A 15376-nucleotide genomic window follows, 5' to 3' on the forward strand; every position below is an offset into this window, starting at 1 on the left:
CAATTAAGAGTTTGGTAATTAAACTAGTCCGTTAGCAATTAAATATGATGAGATATAACCCTGAATTTTAATGCATCAAAAATATTTCTTAGGAGATTTTTTTTTTTTGGTCATAGTAGTAATTATTGTGTTTAAGAGTCCTGGGTTATTCGACACTAATATGTCTTTAGATGATATATTCAGCCGCAAAAGCTGACACATATATTAATATTCTGTAAAGAAAATCTCGAGAAGTAGTCAAGCTGTTGTCAGAACAACTCAGATCATATTAAGTGAACACTGTCCTCGTTCCACTACACATGTCAGGGTTAAAGCACTCACCAACCCTGGATGAGCTCCAAAAGGAGAAATGCCTACTTTTGAGGGAGGATCGAGTTACAATTTCAATTTCAATTGTTTATTCCTTGATAGAGGAAGCGGGATCCTAGTGCTGTCACTAGGTACCCCTGTACAATGACACCAGAAGCATCTGGCAAGTGTGACAAGTATATACAGTATAAATATTATAAAGGGGCTTACTAAAGCCTAAGGAAGGAAGGATATTCCTTTAACACATAATCAATATTATTTACAAAATATCTGGCCAGTATGGGGAGGATCATCGTGTCTCCGTCAGGGGGTCGTGGAGTGGTGGTCCAGCAGGCGTCACGGAAGCGTTGTGTGTGGGGACATCTTAGGAGGTAGTGAATAAGGGTGCTGCTGTCGGGTCTTCTGCATAATGCACAAGAGCGTTGCTCAGGGGATGCGGGGATACCAATCTCCCAAGCAAAGTCATTCCCAATGATGATACGGGCAGCAATCACTTCCCCTTTCCGCGACCCTTTCCCGTAGACGTACGAGAGGTCAGGAAGTTTACGGAGGACATCGTACCAGGTGGGCGGGGAGTCCAGGGGGATGGCTGCTTCCCGAGCTTCTCTCTGTTTGCGGCATTGATTTGTTGTTATTTTTTTATATCAGCTGCAATGGTGCACCGCTAATGTGCAAGTATTAAGTGTTTAGCAACTCCGTAAGGAACAGAAGTCTGTCTTTCTTTCGATTTCCGAAAGATAGAGAGAGGTGAGTCATACACCTACTTCTGTCAATGTTGACTGTTGACTCTTCTTTAGTTTTTATGATCTCTTTCTTTATTTAATGCATTTAATACTGATAACGCTCCACATTCCAGAACCTTTAGTTAGCATCAGACGAGCGGGATACTGCTGTCTTGTTGAAAATATAGGCTGGACTTTTTACGTTTTGGGTTATTAATCGTTTTAAGATCACCCACGATTTTTTGGACGAAATTATGTTTTTCCCGTATGTTTCGATGTGTTTTGAATGGTCTTCATATTCATTTCTTCAGCAATTTCATGAAAGCCTTACCAACCCAACCCAAATTGTATGGTAAAATCACGCTAAAAACAAACCAATCCAAACCTAACAAAGCCTAACTTAATCTAACCAAATCTAACTTTACCTTCCTAACCCAATTTTACCTAACCTATCATTACCTATTTTTTTCCACGGGGATTAGCCCACAGGTCACTGACCCATATCGGTGCCTGGGGGGCGAAATAATAATAATAATAATAATAATAATAATAATAATAATAATAATAATAATAATAATAATAATGATAATAAAGAACCATAGAGAAATACAAAAATTAAAAAAAGATCAATAGTGAGAAATTATATACTGAATGTATGTTGTGTTGTCAATTGCAAGAGAAACAATCGAGACCTTGCAATTAAGTGTAAATGAGGCAGAAAATCAGATCAGCAACCTGGGACTTGGTCACAATTTTTGTGATGCCATATGGCAGCTGAGTCTACCATGAGACAATACATTATGCTTTCAATATCTTCCCAGGCGGTAGTACCTCCCTGTTTGGCAGCTGCCTACTACCTAACCTAACTTTACCTAACCTAACTTTACCTAACCTAACCTAACTTTACCGAACCTAACTTTACCTAACCTAACCTAACTTTACCGAACCTAACTTTACCTAACCTAACTTTACCGAACCTAACTTTACCTAACCTAACTTTACCGAACCTAACTTTACCTAACCTAACTTCACCTAACCTAACTTTACCTACCCTAACTTTACCTAACTTTACCGAACCGTTCTTTACCTAACTTTACCGAACCGTTCTTTACCTAACTTTACCGAACCGTTCTTTACCTAACTTTACCGAACCGTTCTTTACCTAATCTAACCTAACTGCTTAACCTTACCTTCGTCTTGGCAATTTTGTGTCGTTTCAAGAAAAAACAAATGGTTAAGATTCGGTAAAGTACAACTACGGAACTCAATGTTGAGATATATATATATATATATATATAGGAGAGATAAAGCCCAAAAAAAAATAAGCCCACATTACACTGCTTTTGTTTCCTTTTGTTATATTTCTCCCAGCCACAGGTATGCCTCTCTATGCGAACGTTCTCTCTACGAATATTTACTCACACAAATCTTTTATTCCTACACCTCTTTCTCCCTATACAAAAGCTATGGTCCCTTAAGGTAATGTACCAAATTCGCATTTCATTACTTTCTCAGTGTGCTAAATTACAGTAATTAGGTACTACAGTAAATCCGCCACTGGATTTTTTTTTAGCCTAAACAAAGGATTATATGTACAGGCTGAACTGTATACCTGCATAACTTTATACAGTAACTGCATAGTTTCATATATGACAATTTCCCTGCATTATTATTATTATTATTATTATTATTAATATTATTATTATTATTATTATTATTATTATTATTATTATTATTATTATAATTAAAACTTGGTATATACATATTTTTTGGAATCACCAGGAAAATCGACATTCAAATGGTGTATAACTGTAGTTACCACCTTTGCTCTTACTGAAGAACGAAAGGGAGAGTTCCCTTAAGTAGGCAAATAATTAAAAAATTTTGCAAAATAATCAATGTGGTACTTTGAAAAATTACCCCAAGATATATAAAGTTGGATGTCAATAACTTACTGGCTATATATAAATTGTTTTTACCTAATCATCTGGTGTTATCGCACAATATCGTAAGAAGCAGGGATCTTAATTGTTTTTACTCACCAACCGCTTGGCGTCGCCACCGTCGCGGAGGATAAATTTAACATTGAGTAGGCTCTCCTCCTACTCTCTCACAATCCTTGGCTTATCTCACCGTCTTGGGTGATCTTCAAGTGAGAGATATTTAACTTGATACTGTAGCCCTCAACTTCATGTGACAACTTTTGTCTGCTAGTATTTCTGGATATCCTATTTCAATCTTAAATGATAATGTGTAATAAAGGGAAGATAATTACTTACAAGCCTGTTTGATGATGCAGTGTTTATAGAGAACATCTTGATGTCTTTGTTTTTTTTTTCAATTTGGAAACGACATGGCATTTCCTATAGTTCTGTAACATTCTAAAGCAAAAACTTAGCAAATTGTTCAATAAAACGTAGACTATTAGAGAAATGTATTTTCTAAGACATCAGCCTGGGTATTGCGTCATGCCAGTCCACTCGCCACTGGCTGGGGTGAGTCTTGCACGCGTAGCAACCAATCAACTCTGCCCAGTGAAAAAAAATCTAGCAGCCTCTCTCTCTCCTTCACTCCGTTTTCACTACATTTTGTCATTCTCACACAAACCCCGCTGAAAATTTTGGCCAGATGCTAACATTAATCACAAACATAACGCATTTACTTTCTTGTTCCACATCTGTACTCTGAGAACTCTGTGGCCGCAGACCCTGCAGTAAGCGGCGCCCCACGACCTGTACACGTGAGACAACACGCCCTTGGGCTTGTTGCTAAGTGTCTGACCCAACCAACGCTGTAAACGTTGTCAGACTGAATTGGCTGTTGGAGCGAGGTCACAATCATCATACAATATAGTTCTGTAGGAGACATTATCAACTACAAAACTCAATCATAACGACAACGCAGAAGGTGAAAATTCTCAGCCTTAAGTTTTATTTCGTCACCATATCTCATGCCATTGTCATCACGTGGGTCGGGAGGCACATGGGAGCGTTGGACAATAGTTCATCTTCAGGTACACCCAGTTGGCAATGAGACACCAAATGGCAAAAAAAAAAAAAAGTCTGTATTTTGTATGGTTATAGAGGTTATCTACTGTAGTCTAGAGGCCTCGGCTGGGTGTTTCTAATACTTTGGTCTCGTTAGCACAGCCCCACACTTTACTGCAGTAGTTTTCTGTCGCCATCTGTCAGTGTATAGTTGCTGCTGGTATGAACCGGTAGTGGCTGGTTTCTAAAAAGGTATATAACCTCTACGCCTTGGTCATGCGAATCTTATACAACCTATAGGTCCAGCTGCTGTACTGTCACTCAAACACATCGTCTATAAACTAGGTATTTCCCATCCAATTTCCTTGTAGCAGTGTAAATATCTACAATCAAAACATAATCTCTTTTTTTTTCTCCAGTTACTAAACTATCAGATAAATGACTGCCTTTGATACATATTATTCAGTTATCTTGTCTTGATGTTTCTATGACGTGTCACTGATAACTGCAACAGCGTCACTGAGGAAAGATGGAGGAGGAAGAGGCGGCACAGACTGGGAAGGGGGAGAGGTTCAGTGGAGGGAGGAGATAAAAAGAATAGGAGAAGGGTTAGAGAGAGAGAGAGAGAGAGAGAGAGTAATAAAATAAAAAGGAATGGGAAATAGAAAACAGATGAAGAAAAAGATCATTATGAAACGTGGGACTTTTTAATGAATTAAATAAATGAGGAATAAAGAAATTAAGATAAAAAGGAGAAAAGAGAGAAAATCAAAAGAGCAGACAAAATATAGACTCCGATATAGCAAACTTTAGAACAGAAGAGGAAGAAGAATTAACAGGCAATAACCATAGAATAACAATAATGTGATAAAAGATGACACCAAACAGAAGGGGGAGAAAATGAAACACGATAATAAAAAAGAAAATCATTAAAAGAAACACACGCGAAAAAAATGTGATAAAATCAGTAGAAAGTGAGATAACCAAAATAAAACAGTATAAACGAAAAGAAAAGGAAACAAGAGAAAAGTCTAAATAAATCAAGAGAGAATGAAAGAAAACGGATGCAAGACGAAGTGGAAAAGGAAGGAGATAATTGGCAGACGAAAGGAGGACAAAGAGTAAAAAAGAGTGAGCTGTTGAACCGCTAAGAGTACAAGAGTGAAAGTGTGGTAGACCTACTGATCGGGTCGTTGTGGTGTTGTATGTGGTGGTGGCGGTGTGGTTATGCAGTGTAAATTTGGTGGTTATTGTGACGTAGTACAGTGATGTAAGGTGTGGTATGGTGATGACTGTGGTGGTAGTAGTAGTAGTAGTCGTCATGGTAGCTTGAGTTGGTTGTGGTAGTTATTACGAGTCCAACAAACTGACCTGTAGTGGGCGCGTATCCGTTGTATTTGCCGCTCTGGATGGCTGTGACTACGGCTTCGGTGACCTCCTTGGCTGGCTTCAGGTTCCCGAACACAGTGGGATCACCTGAACAAGTTAAAAAGGTCAGGGCTAGCGACGTGCTGCAGTTGTCTCAAAGCATATTAGCGTATATATAGCAAAATTTACATACTTTTAAAAATGTTCTCAAACTTGATGAAAAAACTCTGTAAAAATGTACAAAGTTTAGTGCTAATATTCTAGTTAACACAAAGTAACGTCGATGTGAAGAAAATACCGTTATGAACATCAGCTGTTTGAGCGAACACTCGACTCTGTGACGTCAGTAACCAAGATGGCCGACGCCTCAGGATTACAATAAACCCGATAACCTTTTAATATCCCGAAGCTGCTGTAGTCTAGTTTTGCCCAAATGTTAACGAATTGAATTGAACACTGTACAAGAGAGTAAATTCCATACAAGAGACACCTTAACCTTACTAACATGTTAATTTACAATGTTTAATACGCCAGTACAATACTTGAGCAACAACCTATTCAGAGCGTCATGATAGAGGCAGTGTGAGGTCATTCAATCAGGGGGGTGTTGTGATGATCGTGTTGGTCCGGTCAGTGGCTGCTTGGTAAGAATTCAGTTGTCAGGCGTCAGGTTGATAATATAGCTTCCTTTTGCTCCTAGATGAAATTAATTTTCTGACTTCATTATTTTCTTTAAACTATAACTTTCAACACTTCAGCGCCAGTGTTGACAAACATTTGATAGACCACAAGATTTAATAATATTTTTTGTTTTTATAATTTTATATTCTTAATTTCATATGTCAACCTTTCCCGGCTGGAACATAAGAGTGGGGGGGTGGGCGGACGTTTGGGCCACGGGACGTTTGGGTTAAGACCCCAAACGTTAGGGCCACGAGCTGTGTATAGGGTGGACGTTTGGGCCATGGACCCAAAATTTCCTGACTGTAAATTTTAATCCCCTCATTACCCCTGGAATTCTTCCAGTCAGGAGCCTTCAGGTTACTTTATTATGTTGTTATTTGTGTAACTTTGACCCATGGCCCAAACGTTCGTGGCCCAAATCTCCTACATTCAGCTTGTTGACTTCGTCTCTTGTCAGCTTCAACTCAGCCTGTGTCACCTCAGCTTAATCAAATCACATCTAAACAGCGAAAATCAGATAATCACCAAGATACCGAGAACATTTGACTGATGATGTCGCTGGTGTGGAGACAAGCGGTGATGTTTCTATCACTCGGAGAACCACTAAGAATAATCGAGGTTACAAGAATGACGTTTGTAGAGGTAGACGTTTATTGGGCCACATGAAGGTGGGTTGTGTCGAGGAGCTGTTGGAGAGTGAACACCTTCCTGTCTTACGGGGACTTGTCACGACCAAGATCCATCTGAAGGTTAAGACAATTTTTTTCCTATACGAGATGAAATGATTAAGTGCGTGAACTATAGTTGAGCCAAAGAATAGACTTGCTTACCCTCCCCACAAACCTCCCCTCCTGATTCGTCACTACCGCTGCCCCTTCTCTCTTCCCCTCCATTGTCTTCACCCTCACCTCACTTCACCCTCATCTCCCTTCACCCTCCCCTCCCTTCATCCTTACCACTCACCCTCTCTCTAACACTCCTCACCCCAACCATTGACCTACCCCTGGCTTAGAAGGCATCAGTGAGAACTGAGAACAAACCAGTTTGATCCAGCTTGAGTTTCGGAGAGGGGGTGGTGGTGGGGGGAGTAGAGAAGGGAGGATAGTGGGGAGAGAGGAGAGATGATGGCATGGGAACACACTCACCCGAGGAGAGAGTTCTGGAAGCACGTCGAGTGAATACAGAGACAAGAGGTATTAGTGTGTATAGTAATGGTTATTTATGTGTGCGTGCTTGCGTGCGCGCCCACAGAGTGATGTAATGCGTCTACTATGGTAGCATTATGTTTGTGTTAAGGTGCAAGAACTGCTTGCTTCCTCTAACTTTCAGTTACCATCGCTGGCTAGCCCTCGTAGTGAACAGGAAAGCAACCTTGCGTAAGTCTTTCCCTGCCAGTACTCAGCCTCTTCACCATCGAGACGTCTGCTGTGCCTCCTCGTAGCAACACACGGTAACTGGGTGCCTCGCGGCCCAAGGCTAGACCAGCAGTGGATATCGGAGCAGCAGTGGGCCTCAGAGGGACGGCTGCCTTGTGGATCAACCTTGGAAGGTATAAAGCTACGGGAGTAAACCCCAAACGAAAAATCTGCAATGGAGCCCCACATCAGGCAGACATGCTTACAGAGCTCCAGTAAGACCCCAAAGGCAGAAAAGGTGACCAACATGGGAACCCAACGACCGGTGGATGAAGGCAATGCAAGATGGACAGGCTACTAAGGCAGAACCCAATAAACTGGGCTATAGGCAATCCATTGCAACTCTCCCTCTCCCCAGTCGCTGCAACACTTACACCACTAGATCAGGAAAAGGGAGAGCCAAAATGTGTGATTGCAACCTGCACTCCTGCCTCACGACATAAATCAACTCACGTGTAGTTATCATTCAGCTCATCATACTTTTCATCCTTATCAAAACCACTATACCCCCAAAAGTCTTATGGCGACGGACGAATAGAGACGGAGACAGGCAGAGATGACTGCCAGGAGTCTCTAGTCACAACTTTGCACAGGGGCAGCATGGATGAGATGGCCGTTTATGCATTGGGTTCTAGGCAGCAGTGTAATTCGGTCCTGCCTTTGCAACTGAGCAGCCCTTTCCAGGAGCCACTCTGCTCACGCCACATGGGGAGAGGGTTAGAAAAGGTACCCCAAACATTAGCCTGCCTAAAACAACCAAACTGACTGGGCAGCTGCACCCAGTAAGGTCATCCTAATGCAGTGGAAAACATAATCATAATCACAGATCAAAGCAAAAACAAACTGTGCAACCTCTAACGGTCGCTGAATGGAATATCAGGACCCTTTTGGATACTGGCCAACATCAGTGTCCTGAAAAAAGAACTGCCCTTTTGGCAAAAGAGCTGGCTAGGTATAACATCGACATAGCAGCCATCAGTGAGTCCCGGCTCCCAGACGACGGTCAACTCACAGAACATGTGTTTGGCTATACTTTCTTCTGGAAGAAACCACTTTTATGGAGTTGGCTTTACCATTCGTCAATCCATCCAACATATGCTGAAATGCCCGTTGGGATCAACGAGCGCTTCATGACGCCCCGAGTCCCACTGAATCATTCACGTCATTTCTTCTTCATCAGTACATATGCCCCAACACTGGATGCAGAGGATGACATCAAGGAAGATTTTACGACGACCTTCACAGAATGCTAATCTCTATCCCCAGAGAAGATAGGGATGTGCCCCTAGGTAACTACAACGCCAGAGTTGGAAGAGATGCTGACATATGGCAAGGAACCGTAGGGAGAAAATGAGTAAGCAAGTGTAACCCCAAAGGCCTACTCCTCTTCAGCATCTCATTGACTACATCAATGTCAGAGAAAGAGATTGCCGAGATGCCCTTTTCACCCGAGTCATGCGTGGCTTAAACCATTGTAACACAGAACATCGGCTCGTCAGAGCCAAGCTCCTGAAGGATCCAGCGGTAGCACATGCTTTCAGAGAGCAGCTTGAGGATGGGCTGATAAACAACCAGACAACAAACAATCCATATCCGAGTGGCGAATGGGGTTTCCTTGGCAATGTCATGGCAAAAAGCCCACAAAGAGACCGCTTGGCCAGATCGAAAGAATACACCAGGACTGGTTTGATGAGAATGATCCGGAAATCAACGTACTCGTCGAAGACAAAAGTGCTGCTTTAGCTATTAAAGACACCTTCAGCGTCAATATTTATAAGAACAGGGGAGACCAGTCAGATTGTGGCAACTACCGCAGGATCTCGCTACTGTCTGTAGTTGGTAAGATTATCGCCCGAGTCCTCCTAAGCAGACTTCTTCCTGAGGCAGAAAACTTCTGGAATCTCAATGTGGCTTTAGAGTTTAGACAATCACGTGGCACCACTGACATGATCTTTGCTGACCACTAAATACAGGAAAAGTGCAGATAAGAGTGCTTACGAAAATTCATCGCCATTGTGAGGCGACTCCACAATGGCATGAAGGGTAGTGTCCTGCACAATGACACCCAGTCTGAGTTGTTTCCCATCCAAACGGGGATAAAGCAAGGATGTGTACTGGTACCAACTCTGTTTTCCATTTTCTTGGCTGCCTTCCTTAATCGTGCCAGTGTCAACTTAGCCGTCGGGGTGGACATCCAGTAACGGATGAAGGGACTTTTCAACATAGGACGACTTCTGATAGGAACGAAGGTGTCGGACGCTTCCATTACTGAACTTAAGTATGCAGACTACCTCACTCTCGTCACTCACACTGAACGTATGCACACCTCAGCCTTGAGTTGAATGTACATAAGACTCATATTACTTTCCAGCCTGCCCCTGTTTCAGCCACACCTCCACCATCTATCTAGGTTCACGGCACTACCCTGTCTAATGTTACCCACTTTCAGTATCATGGCTCCCACCTGTCCACCACCGCAAACATCGATGAAGAGATTCAACATTGGGTCAGATGTGCATCTCAAGCCTTTGCTCGACTCTTTTCCCGTGTCTTCAGCTGTAGGGAGCTGAAATTATTTACAAAGTTGCACGTATATCGAACAGTGGTCCTCCCCACCCTGCTATATGGCAGCGAGACATGGGTCACATACAGAAGGCACCTCAAGGCACTTTAAATCTTTCACCAACGTAGTCTACGTTCCATCCTCCGAGTTCGCTGGAAAGACAATAGACCAAATGCCAGTATTCTCGCTGACACCAAGTGTAGAATACTATGTTGGACTGGTCATGTTACCAGCATGGACAACAGTAGACTGCCAAAGCAGCTACTTTACAGTCACCTAACGAATAGTAAAAGTAATGCTGGCGGGCAACTGAAAAGGTATAAAGTTAGTCTTAAGTTAAATCTGAAGTGTCAAATGGACCCCCTCACCTGGGAGACGATCACTCCATACCGTTACGCTTGGAGGAGCACCACACGAGACGGTGTTGACACTTTCGAGTTAGCCCGACTGCATACCGAGGAAGACATGCGCCAGCGCCGAAAAGACGCTATCGCTAACCCCTCCTTCAGTAGATGTAGCTCTCCACATGGGCAACATTTGTGATCGACCCTGCCGGTCCCGTAATGAACGAAGGAGACATCCTTAATAGTTCATAATAATTGTATTATAGCTGGATGGTCGTCATACTCGATTGGGAGTGACAGCAAAGAAGAAGAAGAAGAAGAAGAAGTAGTAGGAGTAGTAATAGTAGCAGAGTACACTCAGAAGTGGTTAAGTGGTTGCCAGCTAACCTCTTTGAACCACCCAAGTGAGCGGCAACCAAAGAAATGATCCGGGAGATGACTCGCCTCATAACCGAGTACACTCAGATCTGCTTCCTTGCCCCTTTAGCTCTTCAAATACTGGCCATAATACCCCATCAATTCTGTCATAGGTCTTACGTAAGTTCTAAATGCAAAGAAAACGTGGCAGCAATTAAAAGGAGATTGACAATGTGGCAGAAAGGGGCCCTTGATAATCTCTTACGCGAAACAAGAACACTGCAGGAGAATCTAAAATTCATAGGAGATGGAAAGCAAAACACCGAGGATGTTGCCAGAAAATTTGGTAACAAGATGCGTGAGGGAAAAGTGTCCTTGGCGGTAAGATCTATCACCGAAGAATTTTCGGTGGTGTTCTGCCAATAAACAGAGACATTACAACAACTGAAGGAAAAACATCCCCCTGCATCAGGCATCAGGTTCCAGGGTGCCTACATCCCTTCTAATGCTATCATGTTCGAGGGATGGTGTGGAAAAAAAATAACACTGAAAACTCAGCGAGGTGCCGGCCCTTCAGGCCTGGATGCAAACGGTTGGAGAGTCATCCTCAGCACTAACAAGTTTGGTGCCGTAGCAAGCGATCTCTGCAATGCATCGCCGCCCTTGCAAGAAAGCTAGCAACCTCGTGTTGCCACCACCTCCATGCTCTGACGGCCTGCCGCCTCATTCCCCTGGATAAAAATCCAGGATGTAGGCCTACAGGGATGGGGAAAGTGCTGAGGCGGATCATTAGAAAATGCATAATGGAGGTGGTAAATGGTGATGTCAGGGCAGCTTCAAGGAACCTGCAAGTATGTGCTGGCCACCGGGCTGGAGGGGAAGCTACCATTCACACCATGAGAAAGGTATTTGAGCAGCGTGATTGTGAGCCAGTACTTCTGGTAGACGCTTCCAACGCATTCAACATACTCAACCGCAAGGCTACACTGCACAACATCAAGATCAAGTGTCCAAGCTTTGCAATGTGTGTTGAAAACACCTATAGGAACCCATCAAACCTCTTTATAACAAGCATCAAGGCTCTAAGAGGAGATACCACCATACAGTCAACTGAGGGAACAACGCAGGGGGACCCTGTCGCCATGGCAACGTACGCACTAGGCCTGTCTGTGCTCCACCATACAATAAAATGTGAAACAACCGAGGTCAAGCAAGTGGCATACACTGATGACATAACAGGAAAAGTGGAGGACATCAAAAAGTGGTGGGACCTGGTAACATCACGAGGTCCACAAATAGGGTACCATCCAAACGCCAGCAAGTCCTTCCTCATTTTGAAGCCAGAACATTATGAACGGGCAATGGAGGTGTTCGGTGGAAGTGAGGTCAAAATAACAAAGGATGGCCAAACACATCTTGGTGCGGTAATTGGCACGAAGGACTTCATGTCACTTTTATCCCAAAATTAGTGAAAACCCTTACTTAACCCAACCAGAAAGGCCACTCCTTGCATTACCACCGAGATTAGGAGGAATGGGATTGACTAATCCAGTGGAGCTTCCCCGTACAGAAAATCAGAACTATGTCAAGCTCACGGCAGCTCTCAATGAGCACATAATTGATCAGAATGCAGAAAGTCAGGTAGATACCAACGAATTAAACAAGTGCCAGGGAACGTGAAAAGAAAAGTAGCTATAGCGCAGGAGGTGGGCGCCTCAAACTGGTTAACAACGTTACCGATAAAGGCAAAAGGCTTCATCCTTAATAAACAAAAATTCACAGATTCCATTGCTCTAAGGTACGGTAGGCTAATAGAAGGTTTGCCCCCAATGCGTGTGCGGCTCATCTTATGACATCGACCACGCCATGGTGTGCAAGAAAGGAGGCTTCGTATGCATAAGGCATGGCGAAGTAAGGGAACTAACAGTAAATCTACTGAGGGAAATCTGCCACAACGTCATGGTGGAACCGCCCCTCCTTCCATTGGACGGTGAGAACCTCCATCACAGGACCTCAAACACATCCAACGAAGCCCGTGTGGACGTCAGTGGTCGAGGATTCTGGACGCGGGGACAGCGAGACTTTTTTGACATAAGGATTTTTTATCCCATGGCCGCATGTCACCGCAACCTAGCTCTCGGTGCTGCACACAGGAGGAACGAGAACGACAAGATTAGGGCATATGGGGAGAGAATTCAGAACGTTGATGAAGGCAACTTCACTCCTCTGGTGTTCACAACCTCTAGCGGGATGGGACCAAGTGCAAGATGCTTCTACGCCAGACTCGCTGAGGTGTTATCTGAACGGACGCAGCAGCCCAGAAGTTATGTTACATCCTGGTTGAAATGTCGACTGTCTTTCTCTCTGGCCCAAAGCCGACAACAGTCGCAGATATCGACTTTGAGGCAACAGTCACTGAATGCCGCACAGATCTGCGGCTCAACTAACTCAGCACAGCCAGGGTAGCTACTTATTATATATTAGGATAGTTAATTTTAAGGTAATAAAATGGTGGCCAAGGTGTGGTTTTTGGGGAGGCTGGAGGCCATTTAAAAAAATAATAAAAATAAATAGTAAGTGTGTGTGTGTGTGTGTGTGTGTGTGTGTGCGCTCGCGCGCATAGAAGGTTAGATGCTAAAATAGCCTTCCTCGTCTTATAAATTATCAGTTACTACTTTTATGCTCTCAGTCACTTCTCATTTTCTAACCGTACGTTTAGTCTCTCAAAAGTTCGTACGAGGAATGATCCTCTTAAGTGAAGTTATAAAGATGCTTCTTAACATATCAACTCAGGTTAAAACAAAAAATAGCAGAGTTATGGAGAGAATTAACGCGCTAGATGCTTTTACTGTGTCACAGGAACCGGGCAAAGTTAGAATACAAGAAGGATTTGTGAGTTACAGGTTTGAAGTTACTTTTTGACGTCATTATTGTACCTTAGATTTAAATTACTAGTTGTGCGCAGTTGCAATTTCCCTTATGAAGAGTAGTTAATGGAGGCAAAACTGTAAGAATCAGGATCTTGAACGATAACTTGTCATTCCTCTTGACGATATTGTTTACTTTTGTTCATTGCGCTTATTTTTTTTTATTGTGGATGATAAAATTACTGTTTTAGCTTTACTTAATTTAGAAAATATTTAACTGTTTTAACTCCTTGAGAAAAGTGACCCACCCCCAGTAGGACAAATGCACAATATACACCCACTAAAATAAGTCCTGTGTCAGTCTTTTCTCCTATCCATGAAGCTGTGAATCCGAGACATCACCCAGTGCACCATCTATAGGACTAACAATGTGTGATGTCTCGGATTCACAGGTTCAAGAGTCTCAGGTCCGAGGACTGACGGGAGTTTTTCCGCGACTACTTGAATGTGTCTCATGTAAATGTGAATAATAAAGTGTGTGGCCAAACATATTGTCTCACACTAGCAGTATACCCTTCACTCAAGTGTGAACACGTCATCCCCTATATACATAACGAAAAAATGTACTGGAAATACTTTAACAATATCCTGACCACTGGGGTCTGTTATACATTACACATCCTTTGTGACCTCTATTCTGTAATCGTTTTTGACCTACCGCTCACAGGATATGCGTGGGGTGAACATTAAATTATTTACTTGGCAGAAAACTTAAAATTTTATTCCAAGTAACTTAAACACGATTGTGGATAGAAAGGGACAGACTACAGACAGAAGAAAACAAGTAAAATTACTCCACGAACATTCGCTCATGATCTCCACTTTCGTAAGCAGTGCATAAGAGTTCTTTGTACACTGTGTGGGGTGATTGTGGAGAATTACATTACTTGTTGTTGTTGCTCAATATTTGTGTCTTGTACAGCTCTTCCCAACGTTTCTCTTCCACTCCCTTCCCCTCCAACTACCCTCTCATCATCACCACCACCACCGTCCTCACCACCACCACCACCGTCCTCACCACAACCACCACCGTCCTCACCACCACCACCACCGTCCTCACCACCACCGTCCTCACCGTCACCACCACCACCGTCCTCACCAACACCACGTCCTCACCATCACCACCACCGTCCTCACCACCACCACCACCGTCCTCACCACAACCACCACCGTCCTCACCAACACCACCGTCCTCACCATCACCACCACCGTCCTCACCACAACCACCACCGTCCTCACCACAACCACCACCGTCCTCACCACAACCACCACCGTCCTCACCACCACCACCACCGTCCTCACCACCACCAGCGTCATCACCACCACAATCTTCATCACCACCACAATCTTCATCACCATCGTCATCACCACCACCATTAACAACACCAACACCACTGCTAACAATGAGGGAGGTGCTGACCAAACACACAAGGAGGAAAGAGGCACTGTCAGCGTCTCCCGAGGCCACCATAATGTAGTATGTACTGTACAGCATCAACGTATTGGATCGTCTTGTCATTAATATTTACACTCTAGATTTTTTGTTCGATTTTCCTTGTTTCATTCTTATCTTTTTATTGATCTCCACTTTTTATCATATTTTCCTTAGCCCTTTGTTTTTATGAGGAGAGCAGTGTGCGTTAACTTTACGAGATGGAGGAGTCGAAAATTACGTATAAGATTACTTTTAGTTTTGATAC

The 15376-nt window shown here is 43.2% G+C and overlaps 1 protein-coding gene across 1 annotated transcript in view; it reads right to left on the reverse strand.

Annotated features, from left to right (window-relative positions):
* The window catches only part of LOC121859416 (tyrosine aminotransferase-like), an 80450-nt gene that overhangs the window by 47596 nt on the left and 17478 nt on the right, over positions 1-15376 (reverse strand). Inside the window, 1 exon segment of the mRNA XM_042356209.1 lies at positions 5390-5494. Within this exon segment, the coding sequence (XP_042212143.1) occupies positions 5390-5494 (105 nt within the window).

This window comes from Homarus americanus, unplaced genomic scaffold (assembly GCF_018991925.1).
Source record: "Homarus americanus isolate GMGI-L3 unplaced genomic scaffold, GMGI_Hamer_2.0 scaffold7626, whole genome shotgun sequence".
NCBI lineage: Eukaryota > Metazoa > Arthropoda > Malacostraca > Decapoda > Nephropidae > Homarus > Homarus americanus.